The sequence below is a fragment of the Strix uralensis genome, chromosome 11, assembly GCF_047716275.1.
Source record: "Strix uralensis isolate ZFMK-TIS-50842 chromosome 11, bStrUra1, whole genome shotgun sequence".
NCBI classification, from domain to species: Eukaryota; Metazoa; Chordata; class Aves; order Strigiformes; family Strigidae; genus Strix; species Strix uralensis.
In genome coordinates, this window is record NC_133982.1 from 8,246,749 (window position 1) to 8,270,787 (window position 24,039).

The 24,039-nt window shown below is 40.6% G+C and overlaps 1 protein-coding gene across 1 annotated transcript in view; it reads right to left on the minus strand.

The window, feature by feature from the left end:
- The window catches only part of KLF13 (KLF transcription factor 13), a 37,871-nt gene extending 14,219 nt beyond the window's left edge, over positions 1-23,652 (minus strand). The window contains exon 1 of the mRNA XM_074880339.1: positions 22,490-23,652. Coding sequence (XP_074736440.1) covers positions 22,490-23,027 — 538 coding nt within the window. The 5' untranslated portion in view covers positions 23,028-23,652. The remainder of the gene's footprint in view (positions 1-22,489) is intronic.
- Between the last annotated feature and the right edge of the window lie 387 nt (positions 23,653-24,039).

Below are 24,039 nucleotides of genomic sequence, written 5' to 3' on the forward strand. Positions count from 1 at the left end.
GTGTTTTCAACTTCCACTGGACTCCACATGTTTATAAGCTCAAGGGATTTTTTTTAAAGACAGCGAACAAGGGTAGGCTAACCAGCCAACTGTAAGGACCATGAAAGTCTATCCTCCCCTTCACAGAGAAATCTTGGAATAGATTTTAGAACTATGCTGAGAATGTGACTGAGAATATGCCCTCTAGCATCGCAGTGTGGCCCACAGTGTCTTAGGTGATTCCCATCTTAAGTACAAGAAACTTATTTTCCAGTGTTACGCTAAGCTGCTTTGGTTCTCTTGTACATTTGTCCTCCTGAGTCATTTTGCAAACTGTTGGTAAGTGATGCAGCCCTTCAAAATGCTGTGTCTGGTTTGAGTTCTCCCTTCAAAAAGTACCAAGATGCACTACTGGCATGGCAAAGAAGCCAAAGTCCATGCCAGAAAGACCAACCATATTTTCCAAGCATATAGTTTTATGATCTTCTCTGGACCAATATAGAGTGTTCCATGGATACATAGTGAATTGTATTGTGTTTTCTTCTCCCTAGCTACGTTTACATTGTAGTCTCACTCTCGCTCTTTCTCTGCTAGAGAGTACTCCAAAAATTAGGTAATCCTGCTGGTCAATTGAGAAATCAAATACTTTCCCATTGATTGAAGACCATAAAAAAGTAATAAAAAACCCTTCAGGAATTCCACAGTTTGAAATTCACATCTGTGTCTGCAGACCTGAGCACTGAGAGTCTAATGCTACCTGTTTTATTGCACCCTTGTACTAAGATATGTAATACTTGTCATAGCTAATATTAGGCTTTCTCCTGTGCAGTCTGTCACTTCCTGGTTTCTGAAGAGTTCACACTTTATCTCTTCTCCCTTCTTTATACAACCCCTCCCTGTCTTGTATGTTCCTTCCTCTTCTGAAACTACAAAAAATCAGTTGCACTAGGCCAGGGGCTTGTGAAGCTCTTAAGTCAATTATACAGACTACATCAAAACTGGGACTGTGTAAACAGTTAAACGTTTGTGTGTGTTAAATATGTTAAATATTTTTTTTTCTTGAAACACAATCAGATACAAAATTGCTACGGTGAGTTTAGCCTTCAATATTCTTTCCTTTTATGATGGGGCCCAGATATATATACACAAATCCTTGAAACGCATCCTCTCTATTAGAAGTAACAGAAGTATTTAAAGCAACTTTAGCAAAGAAGCTGAATTAGCTGAATAAAGCGTTGAACCAAAGGCGCTTTTATAACTTTCTGAATTATTAATTAACCTAGCCATATGCTCACCACTTACGTAAGAATGTGTGCATCTGACGACTCAATTTGATGCATCAATAGAATCCACTGGAATAGAAAAGTCAGCAAAAAGACAACTCTGAAACTAAAGACTGAAAAAGTGAAAGTGAGGGAACAGAGGTATGTGTAATCTGTAAAACACTCCTATGGTTTAGAGATCCCTCATCATTTTTCTAACTAAGGGTCACAGGCTACCTGCAACTACTAGCAAAATGAAGGGAAATCATTTAGTGACGGGAGATGAGGGCATCTTTGTCTTTGCTGTCCTCCCCAGCCTCCCATTGTAAAACTGCTAGTAGCCTTTACAAGAAGGTAAAGAAACAATATTCTTGTTGATACCTGAAGCACTGAAATTTGGCAAACCAGCTCTAAATAGTATCTTTATACATATACTGCTGAGATTCTGTGAAAATATTTAACGCATCATACCTGATTCTCTCCTTTCTCTTCTTTGCAAGTTCTTGCTAAGAGTAAGACACAGGTGATGGCTTGGAATATGCTAAGCAGCTGTCAAACAGCAAGGTTGTATGTCTGCATTGTTTACCTATTTGAAAAATACATATTATGTGAACTATTTAGCACATCCACCACAGCACTCTGCATGATGGGGTTTCACCACAAGGCTACCACTGCTCCATGCAAGTCTGCCTTGCCTAGAACTCCAAACTGTTTCTTTCACATACAGTGAGGTTATATTCTTGCCTCTCCAAGCAGCTAATGATTGTATACTCCACATATATCTTCATTTGCTTTATGCCTAAGCTTGTACAGAGTCATTTAAAAAATAGTTATTAATGTATTGCTTTCTTTAGTCAGAGCTGTGTTGTGTTTGAGGTTGTAGATAAGGTTAGTTGCAAACTAGAGAGGAAATAGATGGCGGTAAAGTCTGGTGTCAGACAAATGTCACCATTCCACTCATCTTTTTTCTCACTAGTCTGAAATGTGACATAGTTAAAAGGAACAGGAGAGCAACAGAGTGAGAGACAATAGGAAAAGACTTGCAGGTGAAATTCTGTGGCCTTACAGTGAAGTCAGCCCACATGGTTGCAAAGTGTGTCCCTGGCCACTTCCAGAACTATAAATCATAGCAGTCTCAATGAAGACTCTCCTCTCCTGAAGCAAATACTGTAAGTTTAAACTAGGAATTTGGTATCACTTGTACCATTTATATAGTGCCTTTAGCATGCATTGATTGGCTGCTGTAAATGCCACTTGGCTTCACAGCTCTTCCTAGAGAGATGAAAGGAAGGAGGAATACTCTCTAGACTAGGTTGGTGAACAGCACTAGCTTACATCTCTTCCATTTCCTGACCCTACATAGTGCTGCATGTTGTACACTTGAAGGTCAGGATGCCTCACTAAGCTGGACTCTGGGTGTGGTATTTTCCTCCACTTTTTGTGATGTTCTTAGCAAAGCATTTCGGGGGGAGTTATTGATCATATACAAATGCAGCAAAAGTGAATCTTTTCAGAAGTAAATTTGCTCATTAGTACCTTGGATATTCAGGTTAGCCATGTCAGGTAAGAAAGATATGCATATGGATGTTTTCTCCTCACAGAAGTATCATGAGCATGAAAAAAGTTCCCCACGTCTCAGAGGACAGGTAAAGTTTCCTTTTGATGGCTAGAAAAAACAATGCACAGCTTTGTGGTAGCAACTGCATTACTGCTGTATCTTCTTAATGGCCTTGTCAAAATCTACCTACATAGTATTTCTCTTGACTCTTTTCTGTTGTATTTGCTGTAGTCTTGCTACGTGACTGCACTGATAGCATGTATGCCTTAAATGCACTATCAATACAGCAAAACCTCTTAGTCTGTAAAACTGTGAGTAATCAAAACTTCAGCTACCTCTTACAAAGGTAGGAATCCATCAGATAGAAAAATGGTAATGTTACAGTGTTACATGGGATGGTGTTTACAATGCATGCAATTTCAAAGATAAGGTATAAATCTCCTTACAGTTCCATATGGATTTATCATTGTTGTCTAATGTTGCTTTTTTGCTGATTCTGTCTTAACTCTAAAGCTTTAACCATTTCAGTTTCCCCAAAGTTCTGATGCACAACCAAAATGGAGCCCTCCCATCTAAGAAAAAAGGAAGAGCTGAGCCATTAGGATACCCATGAGGTCAGAAACTTATCCTGCCTAGCAGGGACAACTTCCATGTCTAGGTGAGTGTGCAGACTAGACTGGACCCTGTCTGCTCCACATGAATAACTTTTATCGATCGTGCTTCCATTAAGTGCAATGCCTTTGTTTACATGGGCTTTTGCCACACCCTACTATAAAAGCAGCATTTTTTCCCTCTGCTCCTGGAATCTATGAGTAAACGATGCTCTTTTAATGAGTACCAATGACAGGCCTAACTCTTGACAAGGAAAGGCAACAGCCTTCGTGTCAAAGAGCTTATGATCTAAAACAATGCTAACTAAATGTTGGGGTTTCTGTCAAAGTTAAGCACCTGCAATTGCTGTATGTAATTTCTGTTCAGTAAGCCTAAAACTCTTACTGGGTCTCCTTATCTCTGAGGTATTAAATCCTAGACTAGCGCGCAGTAAAACAGCTGAAATGCCACTAATTTAAAAGAGCAGCAACTTCCACTTGATTTTGTCTCTCCTGTGGCTTGTTCCAAGCATGGAGATCAATAGCTGACCCTTTGACTTTGCACTTAAATGCAAGATAATTAAATTGTGTTATGCTGAAATGATGAAGTGATGAATTCTGGGGAGAGGAAGATGTGTCTTAGCCACGTGTCATTTCCAAACCACACTGAAGTATCAGACTCTTTGCAAAGAGGGGGACTCTGGGGCTTAGTACAGTAGCCCTTTAGTTACTATATTTCTCTAATTTGTTCTACTCAGATCTATGAATGTAAGAAAGGAGGATGATTATCAAAACCTCTATTGTGAATAGAAAATAAATGAAGAAAACACCGTAAACAGACCCTCTAAACACATCTGTATTACTGAATAACAAAACTAAAAGATGGGGGACTTTTTTCCTTTTCCTTTGGTCAATTATACTTTTTAAATAAATATACTTCAAAAGAATACCAGTATTGCAAAACTAAAAAATGTAAGTGCTGATCAGCAAATCTGACCTATTGCATCACCCCCACAAAGGAATTTCACCCTAGAATTCTTGCCTTGAGCCAAAAACTTGCTGTTTAAGGGGCTTTCTTCATTCCTTACGTACAAAGCTTGTGTGTTCAGCATAGGTCAGAGAAGTCTGTCCTCTTAAAACATAACAGAGACTAACATCAATGAAGGCATGTGGGATTTTGTTATTTTCCTGTCCTGTTGATGAGCCAATTCAAACCTTTTAAAGTGACAAGGGACTAGAGGAGGGCTCTCCAAATGTAGGTAATAATAAATACAGTGTTTTTATCAAATGAGTCCAGTTAAAACTTGAAAAAGGAAATAGTATGGACCTTGATGAATATATATGCTAGACTGAGATCTTGTTTAGTCATTTGCAGTCTCATGTTACTTCTGTTCTAGCATACTAACATGCTGATTTGTTGTCTGCTACAAGCTGATGATTTCAGTTTCACCACTCACTCTGTTAGAGCAAGTAAGTCGATTAATGAAAATGTTATGCAGACAGAAACTGAAGCCAAGAAAGAAAACTCCCCAGACTTGGTTTTCCCTCCTCCAGGAGGGTAAAAAATCTTACCCATAGCTGACACAACTGAACCAAATGTGTCTACAGGGAATGTGTTGTTAAGGTACCAATAAAAACACGTTTCCATTACAAACTGCTGTCTGGATCTTTCCTGTGCTACCGCAAAATTGCTCACTCTGTTACCCAGCCCACTCTGCAAACTCAAAACGGCTCCAGATCAGACATCTGACTGTTAGCAGTTTCATGGGAGCTCTAAAGAGTATTACGCTCCTTGGCGTCCTGTCTTTCTCCAGCCCACTCTTAAGAGTGGAAAAAAGATTACATGCTCACTATAGAACACTTCCCCCTCTTCTTCCCATCTGTGCTACCTCTTCTTGAAACCTAGGATTATGTCCTAACAGAACTGACAGTCTGTCAAGCCATTCATTCTCAATGGTGTGGTCTTTTGAGAAATTACAGTGCAACAGAATTAACCAGTAGGTACTCATGGGTCAAATGGCAGGAACCAAAAATGCAACTTAGTGACTTCTAAATGTCGTAACTGCTTCTTTGGAGATTCTTTTGCGAATGTATCTCCACAGATAACTCTGCTCCTTTTTTGATCGATGTGATGACCTATTCTTCCTCAGCCTTCAGTGTGGGACACAGGTTATTCCTTGCTCTTCTAACAACCCAAGGATCTTCTCTCTCTACCTGAAAATGCTGGTTTTTAGTCTTAGTTGGAAAATTCTAGACTTACATGGTCTTAAGCTTTAATTTATCTGAGTTCTGATCACTGTGGGAGATAGGAACTTAAAAATTAGATCAAACCTAAAAACTTGAACCCGAAGATGCTTGTAATTGCAAGAACGTTTGAAATCAAACTGAAACATCACAAACCATCCCTGTCTGTACAATGAACACACAGAAACAACCTCTGTAGTGGTTTAGACTGCTTTCAGTGAAAGTCAGCCTCACAAATAATTTTTGTGGTGGGTTTCATAAAAAATTTGCATGGTAATGTTCCTGATCTCTGCTATGACAATTCAAATGTTTTAAGTGGGAGAGCAGTTAAATGGGTAATGACAAATTATATTCATCTGGTGTGAACTGTGGGTGAATTCATGCTGAAATTGTGAAATTTTGGCTCCATGAGCTTTACCCAGCACTTGTGTGAATAACTGCAAAGAAAGAATCATATGACCCCATGAATCAGTCTTTGTTGACATATCAATGATTTTTTTATTATTCTATTCTACTAAAAACAGAAAAGTGCTTGTAAAAGCAAAGCTTATCAAATTAATGAAAGGTTGTCCTGCTATGCAAAATAACAGACTAAAGGATTGTTCATCTAAACTGAAACCTGTACTTTATTTATCTGAATTCTAAAAGATGTTGAATGTCATCTGCCTCCAACTGAAGTCCACATACTTTGGCATGAATAGACATTGCGGGTAAGTTATGACATTTTATGTGCACAGCATCTCCCAGGATTTGGGGACAGGATGAGATTTCATTTTGCTAGAAGTCAAGCAAACAGAAGTTAGTACAGTTGTCTTTGGCTGTAACTGTGAAAAGTCTCTTTGTGAACTTTTGAACTGTTTAATCAACAACCTCACAGTAACACAGCATGCATGAAACATAGGACTTCAGCATTTATATGTACAGCTAAAGCTGTAAAACTGAGTGGAAAATCTGATACTGAGACTTTATTGCAACTATATGGAGGAGAGAAGGAGTGGGAATTTCCTTTTATTTTTATTCTCATTCTGGATGGATTGTTGTGCCAGAGACCAAGGTGGTGCTGAAGTAGTTTATGAGCAGCATCAGCCAAAGACCATAAGGAGCATCCAGCTTCAGGGAACAGGCAGCTCTGGAAAGCAGTTTTATGGGCTGATAATCAAACAGTAAGTCTGTTGCTTGACACTAGGCAGCTACCATTCAAGGTATGCATAAACCCATTGCATACACTTCAGAAAATCTTCCCAGATTGTAAAGCCACACTTCCTGTTTAAACTAGGATTCAGGTTTTTGCTTTTAATAAAGGAATCAGATTCTATGAGCACTCTAATGTGCTCTCTTTTAAAGCAGGTCAACTTTTTAGAACGATTTGCAGTTCAACATTCAATTCTTGCAAGTCTCATTTATATGTTCTATTCTGACAATACCTTCCCAGTTTATTTTGCACCTCCCCATCTATTGGTCTCTTTCAACCACAGCTGTATGAAAAGAAAAAAAGAGCACCAGATACCTGCTCCTTTCTAGTTTCAGCTTGGTTTCCAGTCTTTTCTGTGTGTTCTTTAAAATTACAAATGTGTGTAAGCACAAGACATCTAGGCCTCATTGTCATATATATACAGAAAATAAATAAGAGGAGGTTTTCAACCATTATCACTGATTAGGTTGTCTTCTAATTTTGGCTGTCTTAAAGTTTTAATCACTGGAGTGAAGCTGTAGGGATGTACACCCAGTTCTCTGAAAAATCAGTCTCCTATTCAATGTCTCAAGCTGTTTCTGAAAGCATGTGTTACCACCTGGGCCATGTTCTATACAAAATAGAAAAAAATGGTTATTGGTGAGATGTTGCAATGAGATTCCCTTAGTAATCCTCCTTAGACTTGCCAAGCAACTCCTCCCTAAGCCTGCTAGACTTCAGGCATCAACAAGTCACATGGCGGGAGGTACGTCATGTGACAGAAGAGAGGCTGTTTTATTAGACTGCAACAGAGGAACATCACTGCTAGAGCACCATTTCTCTGAGCACTAACACCCACAGTATAACACACACTAGGTGCAGCTCAGCTCCCATGATCTCTCCATGTTTTGTGATCATTTTGCAGGACAGCTGGTTGCAGGGTCACTAGGGAGACCAGCCTCACCAGCTGCATCTGACGTGTGGGGTCATGGCATAGGAGAGGGGCTATGGTGAGTACTGGAAATGAATGAATGAAGTATGTGGTTGTGGAGGAGTACAAGTCAGGAGCCAATTATCAGAGTATGACTCTGGATATGAAACACAACTGAAGAGCTAAGATCTCAAGTAGAACATGGGCATATTTCAAAGACAGCTTTGTTAAGGGCACCTTGGTATATATAACTTTGAAAACACCTCTCGACTTTTGAAGTGACTACCTCATCATGTACTCACGTACAGAAATCAACTGTACTCCTTTTCAAAAGGAACTGCTACTTTCAATACTCTTCCTTTTCCAAAGCAGTATTGAAAGGAACATGCTTCCTATTTTGAAATCTACCAAATCATACATGGCCTCTTTATCAACTCTAACTCTGTTTTCCCTTGCCTGCCACGCCCATGTCTTCATTGCCTGCCTACACAGAACAGTCTAGCATTAAAACCAGTTATGTCTCACTACAGAATGTGGTTTATACATACCAATCATGCTAGAAGGGTGCCCAGCAGCCACCATCTTCTGTGTAAGTACTTTGAAACCCTCTTGACATGTAAACTATTTTACTGTGTGAGTGATTCCTTAGCAGAGATTCTGAATTCTACATGTCATACATATCATGTAAAAATGCAGTTGCCATAAGGGTAGACAAGTTGTAGTAGAAAGATCCCTATTACTTGCCTAAACATAAATTACTACTGTCTCGGGCACATTTATTCATGCTCTGCTATGTTCCTTCGTTTAAAAAGTGAGCAGGTCTACTCTCTAATAGGCCTGCTTCTTTGGATGAGAGGAAACCTGCTGGCCTTTCTGGCTTTTTGAGATGGTGCGCCTGTCCCTTGCATACACAGGAAATTAGTTGACCACACTTTCGATGCCCAAAGCAGAGGGCCTCATGAAATACTCTGCAAAATACAGGATTTTACTGTGGCCAAAGATTTTTCAGGAGAAGCTTCCTGTGATGGAAAAGTTCTGTGAAACAGAATAGGAAATGCACATTATTTAAAGCTGTTACTGTGAAATTCTAAAAGATATACCTGCCATGTAAGTCTGCAGGCCAGCTCCAAAACCCTATGCAGAGGACATAATTTTTATTTTGAAAAAGATCATAGAAGTTCCCACCTGTTCTTATTTCCATTTGGACTCTTGGTCAATCTAGGCCTAAATCTGGGAACTACAAATGATTTGAACCTGACTTCCTGTCCATATTCCTAGGTCCTGCTGAGCACAACTCATGAGGCAGCCATGAGGGGTCTCGGGCTGGGATTCAGGAATTGCAGTATGCAGAGCTGCAAGGTTCATAAACTTGAGTAATCAGGAGATTCTGTTACAACAGACTGACTGTAAATAAAACTAAAGAAAACAGGAATTGCAAGTTCATGAGCTGTGTTTTATCCTGATTTAGCTTCAGGGGATTGAGATGATCCGACTATTGCTGTTGCAGCTTGAGAGTGCCAAACAGACAGTTTATTATTCCTGCAAAAGACGTGATGCACAAAGTACTTTGACCTTGAATTTCAGCCAATTCTTTGAAACGTGTTTCTACTTTCTTTTGAAAAGAACAGTTTTTACAGCTCACGTTTAGGATTGTTACTCTTGTGAATAATGCCCAAATAAGACAAAATCTTAAGTCTTAGGAAAAAATGATACATTATTACACTGCACACAAACAAGTATGTGTTTACCATTTTTTGCAGAAGATACATAACCTCAGCACTGTAAAGTTGTATACACAATGCTGTCTGCATGCTCACAGATGCACATTTGTAAATCACCTTTACAGTGTAACTCTATTACGCAAGGCTGTAAATGCTGTTGAGAGAATAAATTCACCATTCTGGGTGAGGCAGCTAGGGCCTGTTCCCATGCCTTAATATACAGGAGAAGGAACTGGACACAAGGAATGTCCACACACAAAGTAACACAGAAGCTGGAAGGATTACAGCTGATTATTCACCCACTACTGCTGTATTCACCGACAGTGGAGTTCTGTACAGATGGTGAGGAGCTGCAACTGTTTTATAATCACAAGAGTCAAACACAAGCTTGACTTAGGAATTTAGGACCGTTTAGATATTTTAAAAAAACATTAGATTAAAAAAAAAAAAAACCCAAAGTGGTCTGATTTCCAAGTGAAAAACAGTTGTGCAGTGGGAGTTACTGTTGTTCTTAACGATATTTGTCCTTGAAACTGCAACAAATGTACTCAAATGAAAAGTGTGCTAGCACAATAACTTTTTCATAAAGGGAATACTACAGAACTTGCAGAGCACCCATGAGAATGTTACAGACTCTTTACAACTACTTAGCTGAGAAAAGAGTTATGTGGTAACCTGGATTTCTTTGCAAGTGAGAGCGGAGATCAGTTCCTCCAAAGCATTCAAAGAAAAACCATCAAGTGTATCAATCATATCAGTTCCTTGCCTTTCTGCAAGAAATTCATCTAAACATCTAAGAAAGCAATTTTCATGCTTATACCATATGAGTTTGAGTCTCTTGCAAACAAGAGTGGTCATATCCAGTTTAGAGTGTATATGTATAATACAGAAATGTAAAGTGTAACTTGGATGTGTCCAAGGGTACACTATACACAAGACCAGAGTTGGCTCATGGAAAGAAGCTTTAAGCAAACGTATGTGCAGAAGTTCAGCACAGGTGTTATATGTTTTTCCAAAATAATTAGTCTGTAACTCACCCACAAGTGCTAACCTTAGCAGCATAAAGCAGGGTATTGATGATATATCCTCAGAAAGTGTAGCTGCTTTTCCAAGAATTCATTATAAAAGCAAAGCACCAGCCAGATAGCATTCTCTCAGATCTTTTCTGTAACCTATTAGATTCTTAATGAAAAACAAAAATTTAGTAATTTTTGCCTTAGTGACAACTAATAAGCTAGTGATTTGTACATTCAAAAGGGAGTAGTCTACTGCATACAAAAATTGAGTTATGTTCCTGTAAACAGTCTGTAAGAGCACTAGTCAAGATAAGGACAAAAGAGGATTCTTTCACTAAGAAGTTTGGTGTTAGACTGAGAGGAGGCAAAGTACTCAAATCCTTATTATTATCCTATCAAGGAAAGTGAAAGAGCTGAAATATGACTTTTCTTTTTCATGTTATAGAGCCCTAAAACTTCAAGAAATTAACAGCAGCCTATTAAACAATCTCATTTTAAATTATGGGGAAGAGAAAAGGAAGTATCAAGTGAAAAATGTAGGTTTAAAATATTGTATCATTACAGGAATTATTTTGGTTTGATAAGGTCAGTGATACTTTTTTCTCCAGAGACAATGCTGCCCAAAAACATCACATAGAGAAATGCAGAGAAAACAGGCAAGTTCTACATGGCTTTTCACCAGTAAAAAATGTTAGGAAAAAAGTCTCTAAAAATGAATTGCCCTTCACCATCTAGGATCTTGTGGTATGAGTCAGGAGAGACTTTAAACTTGGAGGGAAAATATGTTTGTTTAGTCCACACTGCTTACCAGAAACACTGGTCAGTTCCATATACTGACACTAGGGTAAGAAACAGAATGACAAAATGTTCTGGTTTGTTTTTTAAAAAAAACAGAACACCCCTTTGGGGACTGCCCGAAACTTTGCTTAGAAGATGCTGGTGCTGAACATCTGTACTTTGACAAGTAGTGTTTAAAAACTGTTTCTCATTCCAGCTTTGTCTCTGCATTACACAGTGAGAGCTTCACAAATTATTACCTTAGACAGTATAAGATATCTGACAATCATTTTCCTAAACACATTTCAGGTTGTAGAAGTCTAGGACAAGGTTCACGGTAAAGCAGTTGTGACAGCTGTTGTGTATTTGCTTACTTCAGTGAGCACAGCAAAGATGACATTGTAACCTGCCTGACCATCTCATCCTCTGAAAGCTGCCAGTGAGACTTGTTAATTAAAATAGCTCCCCAGAAGTTAGACTTCTGCATTTAAACTCCAAGATTCAACAGATGTAGGCTTAAATCATGTCAGATTTGGTCAATGACATGGTGCCATTAATGGTATTGTCCCACAGACTGATAGGAGATGCCAACACAACAAAACTCACTCAAGTTGGAAGGAAAACGTATAAAAATGGTGAAAGAGTCTTTCAGTGTGGATAATTACCCCAATCTTGTGTGATACCTGAACTCACTTGCAGATGAGATGTTAAGAAAGCTGTGGAATATAGCCATAGTAGAATGAATCATGAGTAGCATTGTGTTCCCACAACATCCAGCTACACTCCTACTAGTATATCTGTGGTTCTACAGGTCTTTCATAAGCTATCATATCAGGATTACAGAGGAGTTGTGATACATGTGTACAGTTTCATTCTACTTTAACAGCTTTAAGCAGATTTTTACGGTGCAAATATCACAATTCTCTTCAGCTGTTCTCTGGAGTTAAGAGTTTGCAGATTATGTGGGATCTATACCATAGATGAAGCTGACTGGAAGGTAATGGGGCTGAATACTACAGATATATGCCAAACCTCTAAAATGCCATCAGTAGCATCTGTTAAAACTCAGTTATGAACTCAGACCTTTCTCTTCTCAAAGTTACTGTTTCAGGCCCTCTACAAACTTGAGCAGCTATATATCTGTCTGCCATTTGAAAACTTCTTTTCAACAGTACCAGCTATGCTGCAGAGCAGGTAAAAGCTGGAGATAGTGGGGAGAGGGAGAATCCTCCCTTCAGGCAGCATGTCCCATTATCTGAGCAATGATGAGTTAATCCACCTCACCGCAACAGCCCTATTCCCCTTTCAAAGCCTCACCAACACATGAGGAGGGACAGAATCAGAGTTAGGGTTCACCATAAGCGATCTTTAACTGTGTGCAAAAACATTTTTATGTTTATTATCAATGCAATGCTTACTATATGTGCTGGTGGTAGGGAGCAGTGGCTTCTTTCTAAATGAAACACAAAATTCTGTGCTTAAAAATATATATATATATGTCTCCTTATTAGGGACAGTGACAGATTTTAAGACAAGGGGTAGGTGATTAGTTAGAGATAGTCTTATCTCTCATACCATACAGCTTGAAGCGATCCTATTAAATCCACACCACAGCATCTATTAAACCCATGCTATAGAATTACTTTGTCCCATGACCAAATTCTACATCTTTTCAGCTGTTTGTTGAAAAAATGATCTTTTTAATACTTTCTTATGGGTGTATTTATGCTAATAATACTATGTAAGGGCATCTATAAATTCTAAAGCATTTGCTTTTCTAGTTGCTCATGATTTTGCTCATACATTTCTATTTAAGCTAGAATTTGGTGCATATGTCGCCAAGCTGAGTGAGAAAGCCTGTTTCTAAAACATTAGTGAGAATTCAGCTTTTTCCCAGAATGATGAAAGTTGGGGGAAATGGAAGGTGCAAATACTGCACATCTCTGCACAAAGGGGAAAAAATGTATCAGTGAGAATCCTGGCCAGAGATGGAATCCTTTGGGGTATCTAAGAAATTCAGTTTTGTTTTGGCCATGTTCTGAAAATTTAAAAAACATACTTTGCAAATACACCCTGGATTTGTTATGCAATAATAATAGCCATCTGCCAACATTCTATTGGCACTGCTTGTATGGACATAGATACACCAAATGGAAATTTCCATTGACTTAAGAGGGGCTTTCAGTGCTCTATTAAGAGTCTCACATGCATGCATAAGAAAGCTGCATACAATTTACATTGGTCTTGGAAAATATATCAATCGCCAGAACAATCAAAAACTGCCAAGGCAATCATGTATTAATGCCAGTCTGAAGTCCTGCTGGCATTTAAAAGAAATTGCAAATTTAAATTCAGTAAGCCCCTACAATATGTGACAAGAATTAGTCTGTGGTTCAGTGAGATTTTAGCGGCATCCCTGTTCATATTTGTTATAGCAGAATCCTAAACTACCAGATTAAGAATGTAGGAAAGCCCCATATGCACTGTGAGGTTTTACAAGAATCTATAAAGCCGCAGTCTAGTATGTAAATTTGTACCAATGTAATTTCATTTCTTTACCTCCAAACTGTAAAACAAGTATTTCTCTGATCTATTAACAAAGAGCTCACCATTTCAGCAAAACTTTGCAGGAAACATCTGAAGATGGACTAGGCCATCATGTTCTAACCCTTCTCAGCTGGCTCCATTGTAAGTTCCACTAGTGGAAATACTGACAGCTGTTTAGTTTACAAAGCTCACTACATCCTTTTTGGCTGCTGTACCTCAGCTGGTCTTACTCTGGGACTACGTGGTTAGCATTTCTGCCTCTCTCCTTGACCAGTTTGAAAAGCTACTGTTGAAGGCAGTAAAGGCTTCATATCCAGCATACCCATTCTGCTTGTGTATTTGCTGTCCAGGAATACTCCAGCTGGCTGCAGAACCAAAGCAGATGGAAAGCTGCAAACGCATAGCAGCAACACAATGCCCTCTCGTGAATTTTTCAGGTGCCTCTATTCCAAGAACTCATATAACTTATAACCGAATAACAGAGAGCAGTCTGGTAGAAATACAGTGTGCAATAAGTCTAAAATAATTTATTGATCCATTGACTGCAATGTCAACAGATACCCAGTCACAAATATTTTGCCTGTAATTGCTGAGAGCACTACAAAAGTGCTGTAACTGATTACAGAAAATCTTTTCCTTGCATTAGAGGTCATTTCAGGATATGCTTACTTTAATACCATTTGACTCGTGCCAAGTTTCTGGTTAGTAAATGCTTTTTATGTTAGGGCTGCAAAAAAGCTTCTGAGATCGTTTTTTACCAGTAACTACAACAGTGACACTCTGAACTTTTAAAAAGTTTTCTTTTATATTAAGTGGAGGCCCTGTAAGATCTGCTGAATCTGCAAGACCTGAAAAATACAGGATATGTGTGTCTGACTTCAGTGCCTGTACTTAAATAACCCACATTGTCTAGCTATTGTTAAACTGAACACAGCAAGATAATGATCTCACTGCCCATGCGAATCTACCTAATAAAAGCCAAGTGAGTAACAAAGGAAAAAAAGTATACCTATAGAAATTCTACAGAAAAGACCCTTCAAAGGTTGTCCTGCATTTGAACAGCAGAGTATTTTTTTGGTTCTGTCAGCACTGATTTCCAAACAGCTGATCCAAGATTGGAAGGGGGCAGGGGAGAAGCTGGAACGTGCTTAACTTATAAAGCAGATCTAGAAACCACATGTCCAATATAAACAAGTTCCAGGTTTCTGCTCTTGGACGTGCCATAACCATGTTCAGCCAGACAATAACACAATGCAACAGTTGTATTTTAAATGGTCAAAGGTTCCTTCTTTTCAGATTAAATCCAATTGTGAGTTTGTTTCATAAAGAACTCTAGTTTAGCAAAAGATTTGTTTATGCACAACTCATGTCACATACAAATACTTTCCAGTGTCCTGCAGAGAAGCATGTGCTGCTGCAGAAAAATCTATGGATCATTCAGAACACTTTTTCCATAAGGTTGTGATTGATTTCTAATACAAATACAGCTATCGACTGCAATCATCCATTCATTTAAAAGATTCTTTGCTGGTTTACTCCAGACTATCTGTAAGACTTAGGTCTTACAACTGAGAAGGAAAGTGCTGCTACCAGTGTCTAGGATGAGGAAAACAACTGGAAGGTGATTCATCCTCACCACTTCCAATATTAATAGGTCTCATTACACTGGACCTGAGTACCATCTCCATGCTACAAGGAAGATGGTTTGTGGAAAGAGAATTCTGTGAAGTTCCTGATTTTCCACTAGATACCCAAAGTTTTCACCCTGCAGAAAAGGCAGTCCCTGAACACTGTATTCTGTGAATGATGTTGACTGAAACAGCCATATTGTAGTTGGGATATTTTTTGTTAATTACTCTCTGCTCGACTACAGTAAGATCACAGGCTGGCAACTCATTGCCTGAGCTAGACTTGTCTCAATAAAACTGTCTTGGTGTCAGCAAAATGTGACTTCCAAAGAACTGTGGAAGTCACAAATTGATTTTTTTTTCCTGTACATTTCTTTTTCCTGCTTTATTGAGCGTGTTTCAGCGCAACACAACCATTTGTGTCCCCTTAGATTCAAAGCAATGCTCATTTGTCTTTTAAACAGATTGTCATCTTCCTCTTCCCTCCTCACTCAGCAAATGCAACCAGGAAAAGTGGAGAAAAATTATGGAGAGAGACTATTTAGCCAATGCTGATTATACCTGTTTCAAAGACAATGGTGAAGAGGGAAAAATAAGACAGAGTGTTTTTCACAGTAGACCCTCTTTTCATCACAGTTATGGCAATGATAAATACAGCTTTGCTTTAAAGGCTTTTTACTTAAAATACCTAAACTCTGTTAATTGTTATCAGAAGCTTTATTTCTGTGACTTCTGCATGATTAATATCTCCATAAAGACTGGAGAGAAAAAGGAGAGAAAGGAAGGGAAGGGAAGCCTTTCACAGAAAAACCTGTTTAATAATCACAAGATTTAGTTCTCTCAAGCAGCTGATACTACTCAAGTGTGTGGTAAGTATGTTGTCAGCCAGCTGTATTCTCCTTGCCACCAATCTAACACTAATTCTTTTACAGCTGAATTAACTCAACCAGTCAGGTAAAAAGAATGAGTGGGAGTAGTTCTGCCTTTCTTCCTGACTTCAGCTCCTTTTGAAAAAGGTAAGTTTTAAAATTTGCTTACTCTTTTAAGAAATTTATGCCCCATGCTTATTCTAAAGATTTTTAACATTAAGGGACTCATAGCATATATGCTACTTATTTGTTATCTTCAGCGAGCAGACTATTTGATCTAGGCTTAGGATCAATACTTTTAACTAACTTTATTCTTTGGAATTGCGTGTTAGGGTGAGGGCATAGGCAGGGCTCTAAATGAAGTTGTTTTATGTTTTTAACTGACTCTTTTTTTTTTTTTAATGTGTTGAAACTTTCTTAGAGGAAGTAAAAAAGAGTTGCAGAGCTCTTTCAGAGCAAAAAAAACCAATGCTTTGCAGTTTTGTATTTTTTTTAAAATACAGGCTTATTAAAAGACACTTCAGAAAAATGCAGGAGCAGACTGCTGAACTATGTAACACTGAGAAAGAATGCTTATGGCTTTGGAAAGATAGCTGTTTCATGACGCAGGTATTTGAAGTTGTACCTAAAGGTACCCTTTGAGCCCACCTTAGAGAAGAGATTTTGATGCATTCAGCAAAGAGAGGAGGTGGAAGGCAGCAGAAGAGCGCTAGGGGACACAAGGGCCTAGAGGCACCCTGGAGCTTTTCAATAATCTGGGTGTATGCTAATGGTAGTGAGTTAAGCACGTAGAGCCAGGTAGCTGTTTCTAACTTTTAACACAAGAAGTCAAAAACAGGAGGCCCAGCCACTAAAACTGACGAATTGTCTGAGCAACATGCAGAGGGCCGAATTCACTTAGTCTGTACTCTTGCTTGTGGGAAATCAGCATTGGGGAAGGGCCTTTCCAGTTACCCCTGGCATCCTGTTCATATGGGGGGGGGGGGGGGGGGGGGCAGCTTCCTGTCCAGTCCTGGCATCCAGAACAGCCCAACTGGCAGCTCAGAGGATGGATTGAACCAGCGGTACCCGCTCATTTCATCCCACTCTACACAAGAGCAATCCGCAGCCCTGTTTCCTTCTGCTCTCTCAAGTGGTGCAGGTGGCATTAGATTAAGTTTCTCCTCTTGTAATCTTCTCCTGCAAAGGCTTGGGTCTTCACAAACACATGCTTTGCTACACATGCCCACTTGCTACACACATGCATGTATACCACTTCTAGAGTCACTGTGTGCCTATAGGCAAGCTAAAGGAAACCGAAGCCAGCTACATTTCTGGTAATTGCCAGGTGCTAAAATGGAAGATAAATTTTATTGTGAACTTGCTTTTCCTTACATTGGTTAATCAATTTCTTCACATGCACACAGGTAACATCTTGATTCAGACCAACTTCAAAGAAGTTGTGCTTTACTGTTGCATTTTGAATTAATAGAGCAAATCAGATGTACTAGAACTGGAAGTGAAAACCAACCTCCTGTTCAAAACATATTATCTGTACTTTATATAAAGGCCTCTTTACCAATGTAAACACAGGTCAAATACTACTCCAGTTTGTCCAGCCTACTTGTTCTGCTGTTGTCACACTAGTCACAGTGAGGTCTGACTGCTTTATTTCTCAGATTCCTTTCAAATACCAAATACATTATGAATTTTTCCCTCTTTACATACCCCATTACAAAGTCATCAGAAAAATTCTGATGAGGGAAACAAGATATAATCATTGGTGGGAAAAACAGGTACATAAGTTAAAAGCTAACTTTTTTCATATGGGTTCATTAAAGTTGTCCTCAAAAATGTGATTATAGAGATTTAATGTAAAGAAATGGAAATTTCTTTACAAGTGAAATAGAAATTAATCATTCTTTTCCATATATTTCAATTCAGCTAATATTTCATGAATAAGGGTTAGACTAAAAAGAACAACAGATACCAAATAACATATCCTCCATAACTGCAAGGTTAAGCATGCTGAATACAGTCTCAAACCCAAGCTCACTCTGCTAGCTAGAGACCAACAAAGGTCTTGACCACTTTCTATGGGATGCTGTGAGCAAGGATAATATAATTAGGATGGCCTTCTCTTCTTCCAGTGCCCCAACAGCCATATAGAAGTCAGTTGGTTTAGCAATAGTAGAGAGGAGCCACTGTTAAACCACCTGGCCCTCAGGTTTGTTTCACTGCAAGACTCTATCATAGTAAGACTCTAGGCTGAGACTGGTGCCCACATCTCCTTAGCTTATGCCAATTTGTGCAAACACATTTAGTTCCAATGATTGAAGAACTGTTTCTGTGTTATGATGTACTGCTTAGTGAGTAGAATTAGTAAGTTTAGGACATTTCAATGGAATTAAATGAAGGTTTATTTTGTGCTTTCTCTGCATTCATGACAGCATGCTAATGAAGATGGCTAAAAGCTTGAGAGGTCACAGTGGTGGGGTCGGGGCCTGCAACAGATAGGATTCTTGTGATCCCTGCCCAAAATCCAGACAGTTTTTCTCTATGTATAAATATGTATTATAATGCAGTAAGTTGGGGCTCTCTACAATCTCTCAGAACATAGCCGTCCTGGACAATGCTTTATGAGGTTGTAGTCTGTAGAAGGCTACTAGCCTCTGCACTGTCGCTCTCTTACCACTGGTGCATCAAAGGAGACAAACTGGTTTGTAGTGACCAGAGAACTTCCAAACCTTCCTAGTGGCCCCATGCTGAAAACCTGCTTAGAGGAAGGAGAACTTTGTCATGTAAATGGTTTATCTGACTTTTTCTGGAAGTCCTTTGTGCTTAGAAATTTTCTCAGGAGTGGAGAGGATTTTTAAAACTGGTGTGCCAGTGAAATTTTTGCATCAATGGGATCAATATAGCTTGGGACAAAAAGGGTGCTGCATCTGTAGATCACAACACAGCTTCTGAGGTTCACGGGAACCTCAGTGGAAAAGAATTTGGACTTGACATCTACCCACTGACACTAAATATAACCTTCTGGTAAACATTAAAACTTCAAGGGCTTTGTGGCTGATGATCACGTTAAACTCCAGGACATCCAGTGAGAGAGTAGGGTGGAAAACATAAACATGACAAAAAACACAGGGGGAGGGGAAGGGTTTGAAAGCTGTTGGAGAGAACAGCAAAGATTTTGGTGACTAATGTTCTCTGCCTGGTTCAAGGGTTTGTCAATTTAATAAAGATGAAGCATTCATAAGGCTGAGATAGCTTAACCGCTAGTGCACCAAACACAAGAAACTATGGATTGCTCTAGCACATTATGTTCTAATAGAAAACTTCACTCTAAAACACTATACTTGGAGCAAGGGCCTAAGGACAAAAGGCAGATGCTGCCTCCTTGGCTGTCCCATCTTGTTTCTTTTGCTTTAAGTAGGATAATTAGCATCCTCCACACTATGGTTTTTGCTTTAGACATTTGAGCACTGAAATATGGCTATAACTATCAGGAGATTTTCACACGGGGGACCAAACAGCTGGAAAACATACCAGCTGGATTAGACCCAGTAATAGTTGGAAGGCTCTGTATCTCTTTGCCACACCATAAGCTCAACTATCTAGTCTGTCCTTCAAGCATGAAGAGCAAAGTCTTTAGTTTCTGAGCACAGTAGCAGACAAGGACAAGCAACTTTTAAAGCAGGTCATAAACTGCACTATTCAAGTATCTCTAGCACTCAGTATCTTCTAGCCTGCAGTACTGTTCTCAGCCTTCAGTTCACCCCTGAATAGCAGCCCACCTAGTCATACAGCACATGGACAAAGTTTCACTCCATAGCAGAAGTTTTTGATTGCTTCTTAGTAAACAGGTTTGGGGGTTAGTGGAGTAGATGTTTAAAGCACCTTGCATGTGTACTTGGAGCACTTTCGCCACTGCTTAGTGAGGTGGATAACCATCATCCTATCCGTTTGACAGATGGGCGGACTGATGTGTGTATGTTACTTAACTACTGCAGGACCACTGAAGAGGAGACCCAAACCCCTTGTTCTAAATTGGTGAAACCCATTATGTGTTTTGTAAAAACAAACATTTGCCAGTCCTGGAAGTCATCCCTTGTTCTGTTAGCTTAACTCCTAGTATCATACAAACTTTTTACAAGCCTGTCACAAGAAAGGAAAAAATTCAAACACCTTTGAAAACATTCTGTAAGAGGCATTTAAGCCTGTTTAAAACTCAATCCAAACAGAGACAGACCTGTTGCCAGTGAGGAGGGAAACTTGGCAGCTTTGTTTAAAGCTTCCCACACAGTCACTGGAGACGCAAGAAAACAAAGAAGCTGTAGACCCCGAGGGTCCTGCCACTCCTAGGCAAAACCAGTCCCTTCCCTGCTTTTACTCTAGCTCTCACAGACACGCACACACTCTCTTCTCTCAGTGCCATCAGCTATAGCAATAACCAATTAAACGCTACAGACCTGGAAAAAATACAGGAAATGAAGAGTTAAAAAAAAAAAAAGGAAAAAGAAAAAAAACAGAGAACTTGGAGGCAAGCCAGCGTCCCCGAATGACTCTGCTCAGCCGGCAGCCCGGAGCGACACTCCCCACCGGCCCTGCCCTCCCTCTCCTCTCCCCGGAGGGCGGGTATGGCCCAGCCCTCCTCTCTTTATCAGGCGCAGGAGTTCCTCTTCTTGGTTTCTAGTTGGTTTGGGAGCCCAGAAACATTGCTAAATTTATCTCTCACTTTTAGGACAATGGTAAATGCCAGAAATAAGAAATCAAAAGAACTGAAAATTAATGGAGACAATTCCCTGCAAGCCAAGTGGAAGCACCTTTTCTGCATAACTCCCAAAGAGGCAAAAAGCAGTTACACAGTGCAAAGCAGGGCAGGCTGCCTGGGGTGCCAGGAACACGCTGTTCCTTTGGCTGTGCCGCACAGGGAATTGTCCATCCATATGCTCAAACTTGATCGGGCTTTCTCTTCTCCCACGGAGAGCAAAACATACCCTCCATTTAGAAGGGCTCTTGCTTTATCTCAGGAAGGCAGCAGAGAAAGCTGAAGGCACACTGAAGAGGTATGGCCGGTGTGGGTGAGGGTGTTCCAAGAGTCATTAAGTCATGTTCAGTTCTGAGGATCTTTTTCTTAATGCTTATTGTAAGTGAACCGACCATTGATCTTAGTAAACTAATTTGTTGTCTGAAATTACTCAGTGGAACAGCTTGCACAAGCCTGCTGTAGTCGGTGTGGAGCCTTGCCATATGCGCTGTGATCAGTTCAGCTGAGAGCAGTCGTCTCAATTTTTGGTGCTCCCTGACTGGAAGCCATTCTGTTCCCCAGCACCAGGCTGAGGCATGAGGTCTGGCAAGTCATGGGGCCTGTTTCAAGATGGCCCTCCTAATACTCTCAGTGCATAACTTTCACAGTGCTTGCAAGACCTCCACTCTTTTCTATGTGTCTCATAAATTACAATAGCAAAAAATGTGGTGAGAGAAGTCTTCACCAAGAAATGAACACTGATCAGAACAAGTTAGTGTTTGCATTCAAATGTTTTTTTTTGTTTTGAAACCAGTTTTACCCAGCTGCCAAAAGCTTTTTTGAGACTGCCCGTGTCCTCCTCTTTCTACACTTACGATAAATGTCTCCTTGTGACTCATGTTCAGCCTCTCATCTGCTTTCCTGCCCACTCTAGCTTTCACACAAGTGTCTGCTAAAGAAAGAAACAGACACGCAGTCAGGTGCCTCTAGAACATTTAATTTTAACATATCAAGAGTATTGATGCTTGCATGGGAAGTCATAAGCTGGTATAAAGGTACTGACAGGAGCATGGGGTAGGAAAAAGTAGATGGGGGGAGGGTAAGAAGCATTGGAAAGGGAAGTAGAACACGCACTGAACAAGAAGGCTAGAAGCAAAAAATTACAGCTTAGTACAATCCACACAGACAACCCACACGCCATTCCCTGTGACATTAACTAATAAAAAAGGGCAACATTAGCTTTGAATCTATGCCCAGTAAGGGTTTAGTCCCGGGGGGGAGCGGGGGGGGGGTGGTGTTTGTTGTTGTTTGGTTTTTCCCAAGCTTGAGTTCTGAAAGGTGAAACCATAATAGTGGCCAAAGACAAGTTTGGGTTGGTTGGGTGTTTTGGTTTTTTTTTTTTTCCCCCAACATTCATTTCAATTACCAAGCTTTAACAAATAAATCTCTCGCTGGATTGTAACTAACCTGTGTGGGTCCTTAGATGAGCTTTAAGATGGGAAGATTTGCCATAAACTTTTTCACACCCCACATAGTGGCATTTGTGCTTTTTCTGGGGTGATCCAGGGTCAGTCCAGCTTCTCGTGCGTTTGTTCTTTTGTCTGGGGCTTGGCTCAGTTACTGCAGCCAGGCTAGTAGGTGTGGCTGCTCTTCCTCCTCCACGCTTACCAGCCGAAGACACACTTTCTTCCCCAAACTCCTGAGGAGTAATAGAAATGTGTATTTGTTCTGTGATATCAAAGGTGTCCGTTTTTTCCATCCTTAGAGCGGGTGAGTTTGGGACATGCTGGTTCAGATCTGCTAAAATGCTAGCTACCACAAGTAATGATGATCCATTGTCTTTCCCGGTTTCTCTGACTTCCCGCTTATCTTCATTTGATGAAGGAGGTATTGCTGCATCAGGTTGGGGATCTGTCTCCCCTTTGGGACTGTGGATAACAGCACGACTGGACATAGAAACAAGGCACTCTGCTGCAAAATGATCCACATATGCTGCTGTTGCCATTTTTTGTAAGTTTAAAAAGAAATCCAAACAGAAGGGGAAAAAAACCCACCCACAACACTGCTCTTTCCCTTTTTAAAAAATGATGCAAGCAGACTTTTCTCTCTCTTATTTCTTAGGATCTCTTTGTAGAAGTAAAGGCTGATTTACCAGCCATCAAAAACATACTTTGTTCATGACGATCACACCCAGCTTGTCCCTAAATCAAAAAGGCGTTGGAAGTCCAGTGGGAGGCAGAGAGAGGAGCAGCTAGATCCTGGCACTGGCAGCTTGTTGCTTGGAGTACGAATTACTGCTGTTTTTTCGAGAACGCAGTAAAATAAAGATGCGGATTCCCCAGCCCTTCCATTGCGTTGTGACAGCAGAATAAGCTGTCCCCGTTACCGCTCCTCGGAGTCGCCCGGACCCCTGCGGGGGCGTGGCCTGGGAAAACATCTGGGCCTGACGTCACGGCGAAGCCACATCCTGCGCCGCTCAGGTTGGCGGGGCCGGCGCTGCGCGGGGCAGCGGGCCGCAAATGAAAGGCAGCGCCCGATTGGCTGCCGGGGGGGCGCCGCGCGCCCCAACCGCCCGCCGCGGGAGCGTGCGGCACCCTCCGCCGCCGCCCGGAGCCGCCCCGCGCCTCAGGGCCGCAGCGCGCAGAGCGGCGGGCGCCGACCCCTCCGCCGGCGGGGAGGCACGCGCAGCCTGCCCCTGCGGAGCGCCCAGCACTTCCGCAGGCCGGTCGCTCTGACGGGTGTTAACGATTCGGGGCGGGCCGCCTCACAGCTTGTCCTGCGAGGGACAGTTCAACAGGCGCTGAACTGTAGAAAGGAAGAGATTAAGAAAACGTTGTGGTGCTGGAGCTGACACCAGTGACAGGAAAGAGCTAGACCAGAGCTATACAGCTGGAGTTTACGTGTGGATTTTAATAGGTTGTGACAGGTTTAGCTAACTGCCAGGGAATATGCTTGAAATCGCCTGCCTTTCTGTCAAAACTCTCCTCACTGTAGCACTCAGCTGCCTCTAAATTATT